This window comes from Lycium barbarum, chromosome 5 (genome assembly GCF_019175385.1).
Source record: "Lycium barbarum isolate Lr01 chromosome 5, ASM1917538v2, whole genome shotgun sequence".
Lineage (NCBI taxonomy): Eukaryota > Viridiplantae > Streptophyta > Magnoliopsida > Solanales > Solanaceae > Lycium > Lycium barbarum.
Window position 1 is genome coordinate 117,932,352 of NC_083341.1, and position 18,223 is coordinate 117,950,574.

At 39.2% G+C, this 18,223-nt stretch overlaps 1 protein-coding gene across 1 annotated transcript; it reads right to left on the reverse strand.

Moving 5' to 3' along the window:
- Positions 1-462: 462 nt before the first annotated feature.
- Positions 463-17,922, reverse strand: LOC132641236 (phosphoglucomutase, cytoplasmic). Its single transcript, XM_060358150.1, has 19 exons — positions 17,781-17,922; positions 17,567-17,655; positions 16,181-16,262; positions 7,514-7,569; positions 7,177-7,290; positions 7,011-7,073; positions 6,027-6,146; positions 5,829-5,929; positions 5,392-5,451; positions 5,195-5,294; positions 4,931-5,088; positions 4,740-4,835; positions 4,553-4,616; positions 4,364-4,445; positions 4,083-4,258; positions 3,912-3,988; positions 1,357-1,489; positions 997-1,113; positions 463-917 (listed from the first exon to the last, which is right to left on the reverse strand). Exons 2-19 carry the CDS (start codon positions 17,645-17,647, stop codon positions 846-848), a joined length of 1,752 nt encoding a protein of 583 aa, XP_060214133.1. The 5' UTR covers positions 17,648-17,655; positions 17,781-17,922; the 3' UTR covers positions 463-845.
- Between the last annotated feature and the right edge of the window lie 301 nt (positions 17,923-18,223).

Here is an 18,223-nt window from a genome sequence, read left to right on the forward strand (position 1 = left end):
GAACCGTTTCTTAGTATTGTTTTCAATTACACTTACGACTTATATATTTTGCTATTAACTATTGCCCCTTAGACACTCACTAAGACCTAGTACTCAATCATACTATTGTTGTTTTTTATGGTATGTTAAGTAACGAAAAAGAGCAGGTTCGTGATACACATACAGAATAAGAAAACTTGCTGCTTTCCAAACTTATTGGTTAGCTCACATGTTTATTTAAATTTATTTCATTTAGTTTCTGGGTTGCATCCCAAGTTAGTTCATTCATTTATTTATCTTAGAAACTCTATAGATAGTTGACATATTGTGGTTAATTGTTGTTGAAGTCTAGTTCAACTTATGGAGGCGGTTGCCACATTTCATAATTGATTATTCATATTAGACTTTCTCTGATTTTTATGAGTGTGAGTATGCTTTCAGTTAGCCGTAAATGATTGTTTTAAATAAATATTAAAAAACTACTGAAAGAAAATAGATGTTTACTAATTTTATAATGTGCTTCCAGTGTTGTTCATAGCATCGAATGTCTGTTGCGCCTAGGGTGGGTTTTGGATCGTGACAACCCATTTCTAACATTTCGGATCAAGGTACTCAGTTTACATCTCATTTCTGGCGGTCTATGCAGAAGGAGTTGGCACTAGAGTGGAGCTTAGTACAACTTTTCACCCTCAGACTGATCGACTTTGGTGGAGTTTGCTTAACACAATAGTTACCATCCTAGTACTGAGATGAGGTTTGGGAAGAAAGAGAAGTTGTCCTTACTGGTGTCTATCCAGTAAGGCCAGTATGATTATTCAATTATTTAGTTCTTAAGGTACAAAAGCAAGTAACCATACACAAAAAGTTTATGTAATAACAGTTGGGGCAGAACGGCCAGTGTATTCCTGCATTTTCGATAGCTTAAGAGCAACCTCCACCTGTAACAAGATAAATCTCGTTTAGCAGAAACAGAGAAAAATAAGAGGCGTGGACAAAAAACACTCCAACGTTACTTACCAGGGGAGCAAGTGCTTTCTGAGAATCTCTTCCAATCTTGGATGAATCCTTCTCGTACTGCTCAATATAGAGACGGATAGTAGCACCCTCCGAACCAGTTCCAGAGAGACGGAACACCTAGCACCGTACCAAAAGTTACACTCAAAAAGTCATTATCATATGCACCCAACAACAGTTGCCATAAAAGCTTTTCCTTCACTCCACTTTATATGCTAGTTAATTCTTTATATGCTAGTTAATTCTTTTAATAAAAAGGAAATCAGCCCAGAACATAATTTGAATCCCCAATTAACTCTATATTTTTCATTCCTATGCAAAATTCCCATATTTTGAGTAATGCTAGAGCAGGAGCTTCCTTACCAATCGTGATCCATCTTGAAATAGATATCTTATACCCTGATGCTTTGAGACCGAACCATCAACTGGGTCCTTGTACTCAAATTCATCAGCATGCACGACATTCGAAACATCTGAACGGATTCCCTTTAGAATCCTGTATAGGAATTTATCTCAAGGTCAAGTATTACACATTGAAAAGACACATCAATGGCATTGAATCTTTATGTTCTATAATAAGTACCTACATGACAACAGGACATCTTATAATAACTGTTGCCACCTTTAAAATTCGCCATAAAGGTCCAAGAGAGAAAATCCAAGGAAAAAGAATTCTACTGACATTGGAAAGTAATCTTCCTTTTAATATGGTAGACATTAGAAGGGAAAAAAAAAAGGCATGCCAATGTTTTCAACTTCAAAAAGATTGGTCTCTAATGAGGAAAATCTAACAAATAAAAGTTGGGCTCTCACATTCTTCTAATTATAAAAGGAGGTATATTTTTTTAGTGTCACATTTCTTGTTCTTCGGTAACGCTTGAAACTATCACAATCTTGAATTAGAATATATGCTCTCTAGATTTGGGTTTCAGATTACAAAAGATTAAGCTTCTAACTAAAAGAACATCTATCGCAGTAACATCATTTCTCCTTTTGATAAGTAGCATAAGAGTAAGGTGATAATGCTGTATGAGTTGGAAAAAGATTAGAACTTTGCATGTATCTAGCATGAAGATCTGGCATAAATTTGTGAACTCGGCAAAATAGAAATGATCAAGCAACTATCATTTAAGATATTAACTATGGAGAACGCCTAGCTCTTACATACCAGGCTACCAGCAATGGGGCTATATAGATGAAAATGGAAAACTACCAAAAGCGTGCCAAGCTGGCAAGCTGCCGATATCTAAAAAGGATCCCAATAAAGCAAGCAAAGAAACCAGACACCTTAAGGCACCATTAAGCAGAGACCACTATAGTGGAAGAACAACCATAGCAAAACTTAATAGACATGGAAACTCAATTAGAGATTAAACCATTCCCGGTCCATTGATGCAGCTAAATTTGAATAGGGTGAATCTACCACACAGGAAAAGATGGCCCCTTGGCTGGTCGAATTTGGTTTGGCAGCACCCAAAATCAATCGAAAGCTTATCGATTTGACTCATCACATTTCATTTATTTGGCGCAGGAGATTGTGAGTCATCTGGACAAAGGTTTCCATTGGTTTATTCGCAAAATCACCCCTTAGAAAAAAGACCAAGATCTAAACGATTCTTCATTATAGGGGAGAAGGGAGATGCGGGGCTTAAATGAAAGACCAAACAATGCAACCGGTGCCCACATGTAATAGATTTCTGATTTCTCCTTTTCATGGTATGTATATCATGGAGTAAAAACAACCCCTTTTCATGAAATCCCATTATTTGACATGAGTAGAAGATTATGTTTATGATGACAAAACTATAATACAAATGTACTAAAGACGGTCAAAGATTTGACTCGATGGCCACAACCATGAACCAAGTTTTCAAAAGTAAAAGGTGCTGCAGTTGTCAAACTAATCTATAAAAGGCCTAGGCTCTAAAGTCATCCTGTCAGTTAGAACACTTGATGAAATTAGGGAAGGCATGCAGAAGATTATGATTCCGTATAAAGGGTAGAGGGGCAAGCCAATTATCCACCGAGTTTTGAACTATGCGCCACTGGCCCTCTGGCATTTCTTGGTTATAAAAAATCACTATTTGGTATAGGAAATTTTCCTTTATTTCCTACTACAGAAGGACTTCAGTTTGTAGGAAGGAGTCATAGATCGATGGGGTTATGGGGCAAAACCTCATCTCCCAAATGACACAGTAGTTCTCAAGTAAATAATAGCACTAGATTTATTTATTTTTTAAATGGAAAAAAAATACACAAATTCGTTACTGGTCTTTTTGCTATATTCTACCACCTTCGGGTTAAAGGTGCTACAACTGTCAAACTAAGCTAGAAATAGAAGGCTGTGGCTCTAAGATCATCCTGACAGTTAGAACACTTGATGAAAAGTGGAAGACACGCAGAAGATTACAATTTGGTATAGAAAATTCTCCTGAAACTCCTACTATGAACGACTTTCAGTTTGAGGGAAGGAGTCATAGATAGATATATGCTGGTAAGGGGCGAAAAAACGTCTCCCAAATGACACATCAAGGTCTCTATTAAATAAAGGAGAAGCACTAGATGAATCAACAAAAAGATTTATTTAAAAAAAAAAAAAAAAAAAAACAACAACACCACCCACAAATACATTGTGGTACAGGTACAGCTCTTAGATGATGCTACCTATAACCGCTCCAAGTGTCATTGGGTGCACAGGATCAGTCTAAAATCTCATTGTGTTATATTAACAGTTTAAGGAAAGACCTACTACCCCCGGTTTAAGCTAGTTTCTTCTGGAATTTCCCATAAGAAGGATGGACATCATCAAAATGTAAAGATAAAGAATAGAAATATATAATGAGAGAAAACTTGCCTAAGTCATGCTTTAGAAAAACTGGGTATTCCAGAGGGAAACTTGAAACTAAAGGATAGCTTACTTGTTAACTTCTTCGATGGAAGATTGCAGCTTCACCAAATGAGCCATAAGCTCCTTAGCACCACCAGCATCAACGTTCTGGAAGAAACAAATGAAATTGATTGGCATGATTTAAGTTAAGCCAACACAGAAAAGCTCATTTTACATTAAATAGGAACTGTCAAGCAAAAACCTCGTAGTCATATCGAGTGTAATAGTGGCGTCCATAGGTTGCCCAGTGTTGGCGAACAATATCTTCAACAGACACAAGGTTACCTCCCCCGAGGTTGTCCTTATTCTTATAGGCAAGGATAGATAACCAAGCCAAAACAGCCCATATTCCATCTTTCTCTCGAATATGGTCTGAGCCTGTGAAGACATAATTAACAAGATTTAACGCATTCATGTGTCCAATTACATTGGCCAACCTACTTGTATCAAATTAGAAACAAGAATTAAGTCCAGAAAGCCAACCAGTTCCAAAACTTTCTTCTCCACAAATTGAACACATTCCAGCATCCATCAAGTTGCCAAAAAATTTCCAACCAGTGGGTACCTTAACAAAGGCAGATATGGAAAACTTAAAATCCAGCACGCCATCAACCCTCCACCAACAAAAGATGAAATAAATAACATATAGAAGTCAATGGAATAATATAGTACCTCAAAAAATTTCAAGTTCAGATGTTTAGCAACTACATCAAGAGCAGCAGATGTGGGCATACTCCTGTAGAAAGGTTAGTATTGCATCACATTAAACTCACAGAGTCCATCACAAGATAAATAGCTCTTGAACAGAAATATTAACAGCATAACAATCATGTACAGCTAAGCTCAAAGCTATACAGACCTGGCAACACCTTTCAAACCTCCAGAAAAATAAGGAATAGCTTGTACAGCGTTGGCAGCAATTATAGCGACAGAATCAGAAGGAGTCACAAAGAATCTAACAAAAGAAAAAACAGAAAAAACAAAATTCAAGATGCAATTTCAGGAAAGTGACAAGTTGTAGTTCAAAAAAGAATATCAACAAGATGTTACCTTTTCCCTAGGACCATGTTACGGTCCCCATCTCCATCAGCAGCTGCCCCAAATTCTGGTGGATTGGGTTCAGAATGCGTTTTAGACAATCCCATACGTGCAACTAACTCCTTTGCATATGTCAGATTGGGATCGGGATGCCCTCCACCAAAGTCCTCCTATTAAATTACTTATACATGTCATAGAAAGAAAAAAGGAGTCCTAAAATATAGATTTGAAAGAACAGAAAGTCGATTGGTTTAATGCAAAGGAAAAAGAGAAGACCTTAGGAACACAATTTACTAGAAAGCTTTCATTTGCACCAAGCTCCTCCACAAATATACGCTTTGCATGTACACCAGCAACACCGTGAAGTGCATCATAGCTACAGGGGGAAAAGATGTGAGTACATAGCTGATACTCCTAGCAGGAAAATGAATTGACTGAGGAATGTACATCAAAAAGGTCTCCAACGTGCATACCAGAAACTAAATTTTGGAGAGGAAAGCAACTTCTGGATAGATGAGAAGTCAAAGATTGACCTGGAAACAGATATGCAATGTCAAATTTCGAAAAGAATAACCAAATTAAAGTAACAATCAAAAAAATAGAATAACAATATGAAAGTTAATAAAGATGAAAATTAGCTGTAGAACAAGGTCCAAAGACAAATGCATGAAGCAATATCCCTTATAAGTGTTCAGTCAAAAACAAGCCCTAGACTCATCACAGATCCCTTACAAATTGGAAGGGAATGATACTCAAAGTTCAGCAATAGCTGAATAGTGCCTTTGCAACAAATTGTTGATTGACCTTTCCATATCGAAGGACATATTTACATGTATAAGCATTACTTGACATATATAACCAACTAAAGAAGAAAGACATTTATTTTTCCACATAAGAGAAACATTCATACTTCATCAATTTCAGATAATCACTAGTTGAATCAAAAACATCTACGTCAAATTTCCCCTCTGGACCATCAAAGCTCGAGACACCTGTTGTAGATATGTCCACCTACGTTTAAGTTGGGAGATATCAAAAAGTTACTTCATCAATCAAATTAAGAACTTCAGGAAAATCAAAAATGTACTAGGGAAGCAGTACATCTTACATCAGGCAGGTCCTCAGCAATCAAGTACTCCTTTATTGTCGTGGTGTTCTCATAGATCTTGTTTGTTATACCTTCGGGAGCAGGTCCACCATTTTCCATGTTGTACTTAATTCCAAAATCCTACAGGTGAATACATATGAGAAACTGTACACTTCAGGAAGAGCTGACAAAATTTATCACCTAGGTATTCTAAAAACTCTAACAGGTATTCCGAACAAGGTAGTCTAAACACTAATAAGAATTCTGAAAAATCTGATAGGATATTACCCATTTTCCCACCGCATGCGTTGTCCTCCAAAAAAAGCACCTTTCAAGGCTAATAGTTAATTCAAAGGCATTCCAAACTCTCTAATAGGTATTCTATATAATCTAAAAGGAGACCTACAATCATTTCATCAACAATATAGTATTCTCCCACCGTAACTTTTGTCCTCCAAATAATAAAACACGTTTAAAGGGCATGTACATAGATGTGTGTATATACTTATAGGTTCTTAATCAGCCGCAACAAAGGAATATCTCATCATCTGTCCTCCCCCCCCAACACAAAAAATTTAAAAAATAAGCGCTAACTCCCTAGAGAATACAAAACAGAACGTGTAAGTTTTGTTTTTCATCATTAAAATGCAGATATATATTTAATCCAAACAAGCAATAAACAAAACCAGTTCTTTATCAAAAAAATAGAAGCATACCAATTTTACGAACCTAAAAGCTAAAGGAATGGCTCTGAGTATGTAGCATGATTTTCAGGTCTCTCAAGAGTACAATTTAGAAAGGCACAAGCCGTAAATTGAAAAGAAAATCCTACTTTTTAACTGTGAATGAAACAAGAGCTCATAAAAGGACCATAACATCAATTAACCCTAGAATAGAAATTTAAAACATTACAATTCAACAATTGGTTATCACATAATGTTGGAGAGATACAGCAAGAAAGCATCAAAAGTAAGAAACTGATTAAGAAAATATTGCCGGTAATACCTCATGCGGGCCACCTGGGTTGTGACTTGCTGTCAATATAAATGCCCCGGTAGCTTTGGAACCCTGTATCGAGTATAACGTATTATGTTAACAGATACTTGAATCAAGAAAAACAAAAGGAAAGGGAAAAAGAAATTTGATGTAGCTCTAGAGCCAAAGTACTTACATCAGCCCCAACTCTCTCACGCACAACAGCTGATACAGCAGGAGTGGACAAAAGTCCATTTTGACCAATCCAAACACGTCTTACTCCGTTTGCTGCTGCCATTTTTGCAATGATCTGCGATGAAAAAAAAAAGCGGTTATATTCTTAATTATACCCTTCAATTAAGACATAACCATTAAGCAAGTTAAGTATCGGCCTTCATAAAAACATGAAAAAGAAACTGTTTTGTTTCAGAATGTCCCTTACGCATTAGGGAATTTTTATATTATTGATTGAGTTAAAGCAAACAAACAATCCAAAATAAAGAATTGCATAGGAAAAACTTGATTAATAGTACTTGGATGGCATCCTTCGAATAGTATCGGCCATCACCAGAAACCACAAGCGTAGCACCTGCACAACAAAAGTGCAATTAGAAGAAGGGACAAGACAACAAAATCAACAACTGACCACACCCCCCCCCCCCCAAAAAAAAGGGATATATCTATCAGCTCTTCCATTCAGAGGCGGATCTATGTAGAATGATGTGGGTTCCATGCCACCGGATGCATCGGTTGAAACTGTGTACATATGTATAAGAAATATAATAAATACTAATCATGCCATCCGGAGTAATAGTTGTAAATATGGTGCCAGTGATGAAAGGTCAAATTTCCCTGTCAAGGGACGCGATTTTGGATCCCATCTTGTGAACTTTTTCATAAGCTTTTTGTAAAACTTTTAACTTGATCTTTGCTGACCTTTTTTCTATTCTTAATTTTTGCTGACTTTATTTTTCTTCCTTTTTTATTTTAATTATAAGATATAAGTAGTTTCCTTCTTCCAAGTTGTACGTTCTGCGTTAAGTTGTCAATTTTTTTTTATTTTATTTTTTTAAATTGGTAACTGTATCTATATTCCATAATGAGCAAACAGTACATAGGTTGTACTGAAACCATATTTACAAGAGTACTCCAAAAATCTACTGTCATGTTCTATATTGAATCTAAAACATCAATGATCGAGACAGTGTCATTTGAGTATATCTAATTGCACCAAAAACATAGGATCAACAAACAATTCAATTTGACCTTCTGCATACTATTCTCCACATTCTCAAAACATCTAGAATTCCTCTCTTTCCAAATTGTCCACCAGATGCAAGCAGGGACAATCCTCCCTCTACCTTTGTTCTTAGCCAGCAAACCTGCTTCCTCCCAACTCTGAAGTGCTTCTGTAATCTTTCCAGGCATAGTCCATGATATGCCTTTAAGATTTAAGAATAATGTGCAAAGTTGTCCTGTAACCTTGCAGTGTAGGAATAGATGGTTAACTGTCTCTGCTATTTCACCACAAAAGAAACATCTGGAACATAGAGGTATCCCTCTCCTCATCAAATTGTCTTGTGTCAGGACTGCTTCCTTAGCCAGAAGCCACACAAAGCATGCAACTTTGTGTGGGATTTTGGTTTTCCAAATGTTTTTCCAAGGCCAGTTATTTAGTTGTTGATTGGGGTGGTTCATCCTGCTGTAAGCTAAATTCACCTTGAAAGAGCCCTTATTATTATCTTGCCACCATAAAACATCTTGCCCTGTCTCTATTCCACTGAACTGCTCAATTGTGCTGAAAAAATCAGCCACTCTTTGGATTTCCCAATCATTAAGTTGCCTTCTGAAAGTAAAGCTCCAACCTTGAGGTGTCCACAATTCTGCTACAGTCCTTTGTCGATGTAAGACTAGACTGTGTATGTCTGGAAAAAGCAATTCCAGTTTGCCTGCCTCATGCCAATCATCCTTCCAAAAGTCAGTCTTTTCCCCATTAACCACTTTGATCCTGGTATGTTGCTTGAATTCATCCCACAGGACTCTGATGGATCTCCATAAGGTGTAGTAACCTCCTTGGTCATCCAATTATCTTCCTCCTCATATTTAGCTCTTATGACCTTTCCCCACAAAGGTTGATTTTCATTAGTATACCTCCACAACCATTTCATTCTGAGTGCCTTGCTCTGTATATTCAGATTCTTGATACCCAATCCCCCATATCTCTTTCCTGTCAATAGAGATTTCCACTTGACCAAGTGGTATCCTTTCCTTTCTTTGTTCCCTTGCCACAAAAAGTTCCTCCTGATGCTATTCAACCTCTTAATAATCCCTGTTGGTATAGAAAACAGGGACATCATATATGTTGGAAGAGCATCAAGAACTGAGTTAATGAGAGTCAATCTACCACCCAGAGACAAATACTGAGTCTTCCATCTTGCTAATTTCTTTACACACTTCTCAATCACATTATTCCATATTTATGTGGATTTAGATTTAGCTCCTAGAGGCATTCCAAGGTATATGGTTGGTAAGGTACCAACTTCACCGCCTAAGATTGCATTTAGAAGGTCCAGATTTGGTACATCATTGATAGGATACAGAAAACTTTTCCTCCAATTGATGTGTAAGCCAGATATCCCTTCAAACAGGACCAAGATCAGTCTAAGATATTTCAGTTGCTCTTCCTCAGCATCACAAGAAATAAGGGTATCATCTGCATACTGAAGATGAGTTACTTCCAAATTATCTGTGCCAGCTCTAGCAACATCAAACCCTTTTAGCCAACCATTCACATTTGTTGTTTTTACCATATTGTTTAGGCCCTCCATTGCTAATAAAAACAAAAAAGGTAACAAAGGGTCTCCTTGTCTAAGGCCCCTTTGTGCACTGAAAAATCCTGCTGGAGAACCATTTATAAGAACTGAGAAACTCACTGTTGAGATGCAATATTTGATCCAATGGATCCATTTCTATCCAAAACCCATCCTCTCTAGTAAATTCAGGAGATATCCCCAGTTAACATGGTCATATGCTTTTTCAATGTCAAGCTTGCACAAAATTCCTGGTTTCTTCTGCTTCAATCTGGAATCTATTGCTTCATTAGCTACTAAGACAGCATCCATAATTTGCGTTCCTTTAATGAATGCCATTTGTTGAGAGTCTATAACTTTAGCCATCACACCTTTTAACCTTTCTGTTAACACTTTTGAAAATATCTTGTAAATGCTGCCTATCAAACTAATAGGCCTGAAGTCCCTCCGTTCTTTAGTACCTTTTTTCTTTGGTATAAGAGCTATGAATGTGGCATTGAGGCTTCTTTCAAATATTTCTTGATCATAGAAGTTCTGGAAAGCACTTATGATATCCTGCTTCAACACCTCCCAACACTTGATGAAAAAACCCATAGTGAAACCATCTGGACCAGGTGCTTTGTCAACTGCACACAACTTTAGACTCCTCAGCACTTCATTTTCCTCAAAGTTTCCCTGTAAGAACTCCTTCTCCTCCTCTGTTAACACTGGACAGTTTATGAAATTGAAATCAGGTCTCCATTGAACTGTTTCTGTATATAGCTGCTGATAGTAGTCAACTATTTCACCTTCAATCCTGATTGGATCCTGAGTTAATTCCCCCTGAATAAGCAACTGATCTATGTTGTTGTATCTTTTGTTTGCATTTTCCATTTTGCGAAAGAACTTAGTGTTTCTGTCACCCTCTTTTACCACAAGGATCTTGATCTCTGCCTCCATGATGTTTCTTCATTTTTGATCAATTCCTCATATTCCATAAAAATTGTTGCCTTCCTTACTGTCTCCTCTTCTGTCAACCTTTTATCTTCAAGGACTGCATCCAATTCTGCCATTTTTCCTAACAGATTCTTCCTCTGAGAGCCCAAGTTGCCTTGCTCACTTCTACTCCATTCCTTCAGTTTAACTTTTAGAGCCTTTAGTTTGCAAGCCAATATGAAATCAGGTCTTCCAGTGAAGTTGAAAGAATTCCACCATTCCTTAACTCTCTCAGCAAAGCCTACAGTTCCAAGCCACCAATTTTCAAATTTGAAATAGTTCTTGCTCCTATTCCAGGAACCACCTTGTAAAGCTAGTGGGATGTGATCTGAGGTTAGCCTCTGAAGAGGGATTTGTTTCAAATTACTAAAACTATCATCCCACTCTTCAGAGATCAAAATCCTATCAATTCTGGAGGCTATATCATGATTGTCCCCTTTAAACCAAGTAAAATTTGCATCCTCTAATTGCAAGTCAATTAGTTTCATATCCTCAATACAACAACAACAACAGCCCAGTGAAATCCCACATCTTGGGGTCTGGGGAGGGTATAATGTACGCAGACCTTACTCCTACCAAGGTAGGATGGCTGTTTCCGAGAGACCCTCGGCTCAATAGAAGCATAAAAAGGGGGTCAGATAAGGTTAAAAGATTTAAAACGATATTGCAATGAAATAATGCAAGCGACACAGTAAAACAGGATAATCAAGGAATTCAAAGCGATATGGAAATGCAAATCACGAAAGCGGCACAGATAAAATAGAGTAATCAAAGTACAGAAAGTAGCAAATAATAACATAAATCAAAGCACAAGAAATTATAATGCGCTAATGCGCCTACTAATAAGGAAAGATAACGAGACTTATATACTAGCCTTCTACCCTAATGTGGGTCCTCCACACCTTCCTATCTAAGGTCATGTCCTCGGTAAGCTGTAACTGCGTCATGTCCTGTCTAATCACCTCTCCCCAATATTTCTTTGGCCTACCCCTACCTCTTCTGAAACCATCCATGGCTAACCTCTCACACCTCCACACTGGGGCATCTATGTCTCTCCTCTTCACATGCCCAAACCATCTCAGTCGCATTTCCCGCATCTTGTCTTCCACCGAGGCCACTCCCACCTTATCCCGAATAGCCTCATTTCTAATCCTGTCGCTCCTAGTGTGCCCACACATCCATCTCAACATTCTCATCTCGGCAACTTTCATCTTTTGAATGTGAGAGATCTTAACTGGCCAACACTCCGCCCCATACAACATAGCCGGTCTAACCACCACTCTGTAGAACTTGCCCTTCAGTTGTGGTGGCACCTTCTTGTCACATAGCACTCCTGAAGCTAGCCTCCATTTCATCCACCCTACCCCAATACGATGTGTGACATCATCGTCAATCTCCCCGCTGCCTTGCATGATAGACCCAAGGTACTTGAAACTACTTTTCTTTTGGATGGCCTGAGCACCAAGCCTAACTTCCACGCCAACCTCCTGGGGTGTCTCACTGAACTTACACTCTAAGTACTCTGTCTTGGTCCTACTCAGCTTAAATCCTTTAGACTCTAAGGTATGTCTCCAATCCTCCAGCTTAGCGTTAACTCCGCTACGAGTCTCATCGATCAGGACTATGTCGTCCGCGAAAAGCATACACCATGGCACCTCACCTTGAATTTGTCGCGTCAATCTATCCATCACCAAGGTAAATAAAAACGGACTAAGAGCTGATCCTTGATGCAACCCCATCACAACTGGAAAGTGCTCTGAGTCCCCTCCTACTGTCCTTACTCTAGTTTTGGCTTCCTCATACATGTCCTTGATCACCCTAATGTATGCTACAGGTACACCTTTAGCCTCCAAACATCTCCATAGGATTTCTCTTGGAACTTTATCGTAAGCCTTTTCTAGGTCGATGAATACCGTATGCAAGTCCCTCTTCCTCTCCCTATACTGCTCCACCAGTCTCCTCACAAGATGAATGGCTTCTGTAGTTGAGCGTCCCGGCATAAATCCGAACTGGTTCTCTGAAATAGACACGCCTCTCCTCACTCTCATCTCCACCACTCTTTCCCACACTTTCATAGTATGGCTTAGTAGCTTGATACCTCTATAGTTTTCGCAACTCTGGACATCCCCCTTGTTTTTGTATAGAGGGATCATTACGCTCGACCTCCATTCTTCGGGCATCGTTGCCGTCTTAAAGATGACATTAAACAACCTAGTCAGCCACTCCAAACCTGCCGAGCTCGCGCTCTTCCAAAATTCCCCAGGGATCTCGTCAGGTCCGGTCGCTCTTCCCCTGCGCATCCTACGGACAGCACCCTTAACCTCCTCAACCTTAATACTCCTGCAATACCCAAAATCGTGACGCCTCCCTGTATGCTCCAAATCTCCCAACACGATGTCTCTCTCCCCTTCTTCATTCAAGAGTTTGTGAAAATATGACTGCCATCTCTGTTTAATGAGAGTCTCCTCTACCAATACTTTTCCATGCTCATCTTTAATGCACTTCACTTGATCCACATCGCGCGCCCTTCTCTCCCGCACCCTAGCTAGCCTGAACAATTTCCTATCCCCGCTTTTCTCTTCTAGTTCAGCATAGAGGCGTTCAAAAGCTGCCGTTTTTGCCGTCGAAACCGCCGACTTCGCCTCCTTCCTCGCTATCTTATAAAGTTCCCTATTCGTCCACATCTCCACCTCATCCTTGCTTTCTATCAGCTTCGCATACGCCATCTTCTTTGCTTCCACCTTCCCTTGCACTTCTCCATTCCACCACCAGTCCCCTCGATGCCGACCACGACTACCTGTCGAGACTCCCAACACTTCCCTTGCTACAACCCTAATACAACTAGCCGTCCTATCCCACATACTGGTCGCATCCCCACTACTATCCCAGGCCCCCATATCCTTCAATTTCTCTTCCATCTCCAGGGCACTAGCCGTGGTCAAACTCCCCCATCTGATCCTAGGTCGATCATCCCCGACCCTCTTCTTCCTCGTCATCTTAATCCCTAAATCCATCACCAAGAGCTTATGTCGGGTTGTAAGGTTGTCCCTCGAAATGACCTTACAATCTTTACACAAACCTTTATCATCCTTTCTAAGAAGTAAAAAATCTATCTGAGTCTTAGCCGCCGAACTACGGAAGGTTACCAAGTGCTCTTCCTTCTTTGGAAAACTCGAATTGGCTATCACCAACCCAAAAGCTCTTGCGAAATCCAAAAGTGAAACTCCTCCTCCATTTCTGTCCCCGAAGCCAAAGCCTCCATGCACATCATCATAACCTCCCGAAATAGACCCGATGTGCCCATTGAAATCCCCTCCCACGAAAAGTTTCTCAGTAGGCGGTATGCCTCCCACTAGCTCGTCCAAATCCTCCCAAGAGGAATGAGGGAATTCCCTGACCTACTGCCTCGTTTATCTGCTGCACTTCTCCTGCCACATCCCCATTTATATTCGCCACTCCCATCTCGTTCAGATTTGGTTGTTCTATGGCTTGCAAGGTCATCTGCGTTGTGTTCTGGAGAAGACGTTGCTCGAGATCTTCAACTACACATTTTCTAAATTGCGTTATTGGGTTATTGCAAGTTCAGTCATTAAAAATGACTTGGGCTGCATAATCAGGCCCACCTTTCCTTATAACTGAAGTCCCATTCTTGGGCTCCTTAATTCAGCCCAAAATAGATAATAATTCATTTAAGTCACGCATGTGCAAGTCACATATGACTTCTGACTCCTTCTCAACAGCGGTTAAAATCCCACCCACGTGATCTCTCAAATTCAAATCCCTAATTTGACGGGATTGTCGTACTGTTCTGCAGAGACCACTCTTCATTACCCCCTGGACAAAAGGAAGATTGAGTTTTCCTCTATCCCTTCTTCTCCGGCATCATCCTTCTCAGATTCCGGCGTAGATTCAAATCTGACTTTGCTCTCAGCCCATATAGGGAAATAATAAGTGATACCATCCCGAGAAATCGCTACTTCTCTTGGCAAACTTCTCCCGTCATTCGAAACCAAGATTCTGGCCCACTTCATATGATTTTTAAGCTCTGTCTCCTCTTCAGTGGCCACCCATCCTCCACAGAGTTGACCAATTTCTTGGAAAACTTTGTTCGACCACAAGTGCAGAGGGATTCCAACTGCTTTGATCCAAGTTTCCTTGACATCAATGGAATTTGAAACACATCCCACCATTGGGACCACTCGAGACTGAATCTGTATTTCTTCCACTTCCATTGTCCTTGGAGGATTTGTTCGGCCATATATCTGTTGGGAAATTCGAAAAGGAACAAGTCTCCATACATCTCATATATGTTTACCCCAATAGCTTTCTTCCAGATCGTTGTCGACCATCTCCCTATCTCGGACAAGGTAGGTTTTTCCTTGGCTTCCACTTCCAAATTCCCAACGAGACATCTTTTCAGTAGCCCGTCCTCTTGAGTGCCAGATTGTGTTTTGACTTCAATGTTGCCTTTCTTGCTTTTCACCTCTGCTTCTCGAAGGTTCTTTGATTGCCATTTACTATCTCGTACAGCCTTTGCATATGGGTAGTTAGCTTCAGTTACTCTTGGAGGACCTGCCAGTTCCAGCCTTTAGGGACATTTAATGAAATTCTTTATCTTAAATGCAATGTCGCACCAACCAGCATTTAAGGCTGGTTCTGGAATGATGAGTACTGATCTCCCCCCGTTATTTAAGGATAGAATGCTCATATATCTCCCATGTTCATTATGTTTCCTGGTATAGAAATGCTCTGCATCACTTTCTGTGGTTTTCCATCTCCTTATCACCACCTTTTTCTGGTCTGTTGAGGCTTCTTTCAGCGTAAAACATATCCACTCCATGATCTTGTTGCTCATGGATGATCTTCGCATCATTTTACGACTCCTCTCAACCCATTCAAACCAAACTGCAGTGTCCGATGTCCATCTGGTGATGTCGAAAGACTTGAACCCGACGTTGAAATATATCATATTCTCCCCCATTCTTGAGAAGACAAAACAAATGATGGAAAAAGGTAGGGAAGAAAAGCTATCACAGAAGGTGGTAACTTAAGAAGGAAGGAAAGAAGAGAGGCAAATTCCAGATTTCCAGTAGGAGCCCACCGGAAAGAGGTGGTTCTCTCTCCTAGGAAGGAGGAGAGAGAGGGTTCTTGGGGAGTGTGCCTGGGAGCATTTATTTCTTACTAGCTTTTGAGAAATACATTTTTTCATTTGATCAATTTGTCTATACAAATCCGAACCGAAGCATAAATTGATCAAACCGGCCAATGTTTACTTTATTTGGACCATGTAAATAGAAACAGCTTTACGTTCAAATGAATGCTCAGAACCTCCAAATCCTAGATTCGCCTCGGCTTCCATTACATGCAAGAAATGTAAAGAATTCATCCAGAAAAGGAAAACACAAAATTCCTTACCTTTAACTCTTTCAGCTCCAAGGGCATTAAAAGTTGCCTGAACAAAATTTTGCAAGTAATGAGGTTGTACGAACACCTTCACCTGAAAGAGTCCATCCAACTTTATGTTAGACAAAAAATCCAAAACCCTTAAGATAGCAGTGCACACCGAGCCAAGACACTCCATATAAGCTAAAGATCATGCAGAACTACTATTTCCAGAAGTTCAGGTTTATTCATGAATCGTGAGTCACCTTAACTACAATTTAAACTACCAACCTTGCAAATATTCAAACAAAATGCAGAAAGAGTTGCGAAGAAGATGAACATAACGCAAAAATTAATCTATTGTTCCAGCTGTCTCCGGAAGAACCACATGAATGTTTGAGGCTCCATCCTTACAAGAATGTGAAGGAAAACAAATCAGTAACAAGCCAATTGGCTAAAAGCGATAAAGTTTAAGAACGTCAATGCAACTTTTTGCAGGTCCGGATTTGTGTGCCTGTTTGTGTTTTCCTTTTTAAACCACCCACTCCCTCTTAGTATAACTCAAACTAAACGAAGATATGTAGGGAACTATGTTTCGTTGACATAATTAGCACTCTTTTTGGTGGTTCATGAACACTCCACTCCCTCCATCCCAGTTTGATCGGTGTTTCTAGCTTAGAAAAAATGAATTTGACCAATTCACAGAGATATATCGATCTTCATTAAAAAAAAAATCAAAAAATGGATTTTATGTTAGAAAATTACCACATAAAGTACTATATAAAATTTGCAATATTTTTGGTCACACACAACTGAATCTGATATCTAATGTACGTTTGCAAGTTTAGATTCTAGACCTTCCCAAAAACTATATACTGATTGAGGACTGAGAAAGCCATCATAAACTAATCAAGTGCTCTTTGTCCTTAACCATAGTAAAGTAAGAATTCCTTACTAGATCTTATTTAAATAGCTTACTTTATGTCGGAAGAAGCATGCATGAGGACATGTCAACATGATACCAGTAATCTCTAAAAATTGAAGACAAGATGATGCATGCCAATTTCTTTAGCAGAAGCACATTAACTTCCACAGCGGCACTCATCCCATCATTTGATATTTTCATTCCATTATTACAAGATCCCATTCGCTCTTGGATCTGTATCTGCTGATTATTACAATTTGTATACATTAATGCCTACTTTAAGGAGGAAAACATAAAAATTGCAAGCAAATCCAATTGGAAAGCGGATCGATGTCGAGATCAAAATACAAATAAAAGCAGGTGGAATTTTCACTGATTGGGTGAAAGGGGAAGGAGATAAAACCGGTGCTTGTACAGAAATCAAATAGAAAATGTAGCAAAATTGATAAGAACAGTTACTAGGAAGGATCTGTTTGATTAATTTTAAGATTTACCTTCTTACGGAGTCCGGAAGTACCAGGCTTCTGGCCTTCAAACGGAGTCGTTTCTACGCGAGTAACATTGAACATCACCATTTCTTTCACTGGAAAACCAATCAACAGCACACAGAATTACAAGAAAACACAAATAACACAGAGATCCACACGCTTTTACATCTACATTGGATACATGTACAGACAGAGAAAGTTAGAAAGAGGGAGATGTTACATCTGAAGATTTGGGAAGATGAATGAGTGAAGGACGTGTGTGTTGTGTGGAGCTTCGAAGACAGTGAGACTTATATTAGACGCAAAAATAAAGCAGATGAAAGGAAGAGCCCGTTTGGCTTATAAATCGCTTATAAGCTGGTTGAGCCTTTTTGAGTGTTTGGCTGTCCAGCTTAAAGTCATTTTGTGCTTAAAATAAGCTTAAGAAAATAATTGGATCCATTTGACTTAGCTTATCTAAAGCAGCTTATAAGCCAAATAAATAAGTTAGACTACCTCAACTTTTTTTTTTAGCTTATAAGCTGCAAATAGCTTATAGGCATAAGCCCATCCAAACAGGCTCGAAGGCGAAAAAACGGAAATAAAGGGAATATTATAATGACGAAACAGGAATCGGCCACTTTTGTAGCGAAAAAAAAAAAATGAACCAAACTAGCGCAAAAA

Excerpts from the sequence above, each read along its gene's own strand:
- LOC132641236 (XM_060358150.1), bottom strand. The coding sequence starts at position 17,647 with ATGGTGATGTTCAATGTTACTCGCGTAGAAACGACTCCGTTTGAAGGC. Across the intron at positions 5,295-5,391 it reads TCTCCAAAATTTAGTTTCTG|CTATGATGCACTTCACGGTG; the intron begins GTATGCACGTTG and ends TTCCCCCTGTAG. Across the intron at positions 1,490-3,911 it reads TCCATCGAAGAAGTTAACAA|GATTCTAAAGGGAATCCGTT; the intron begins GTAAGCTATCCT and ends ATTCCTATACAG.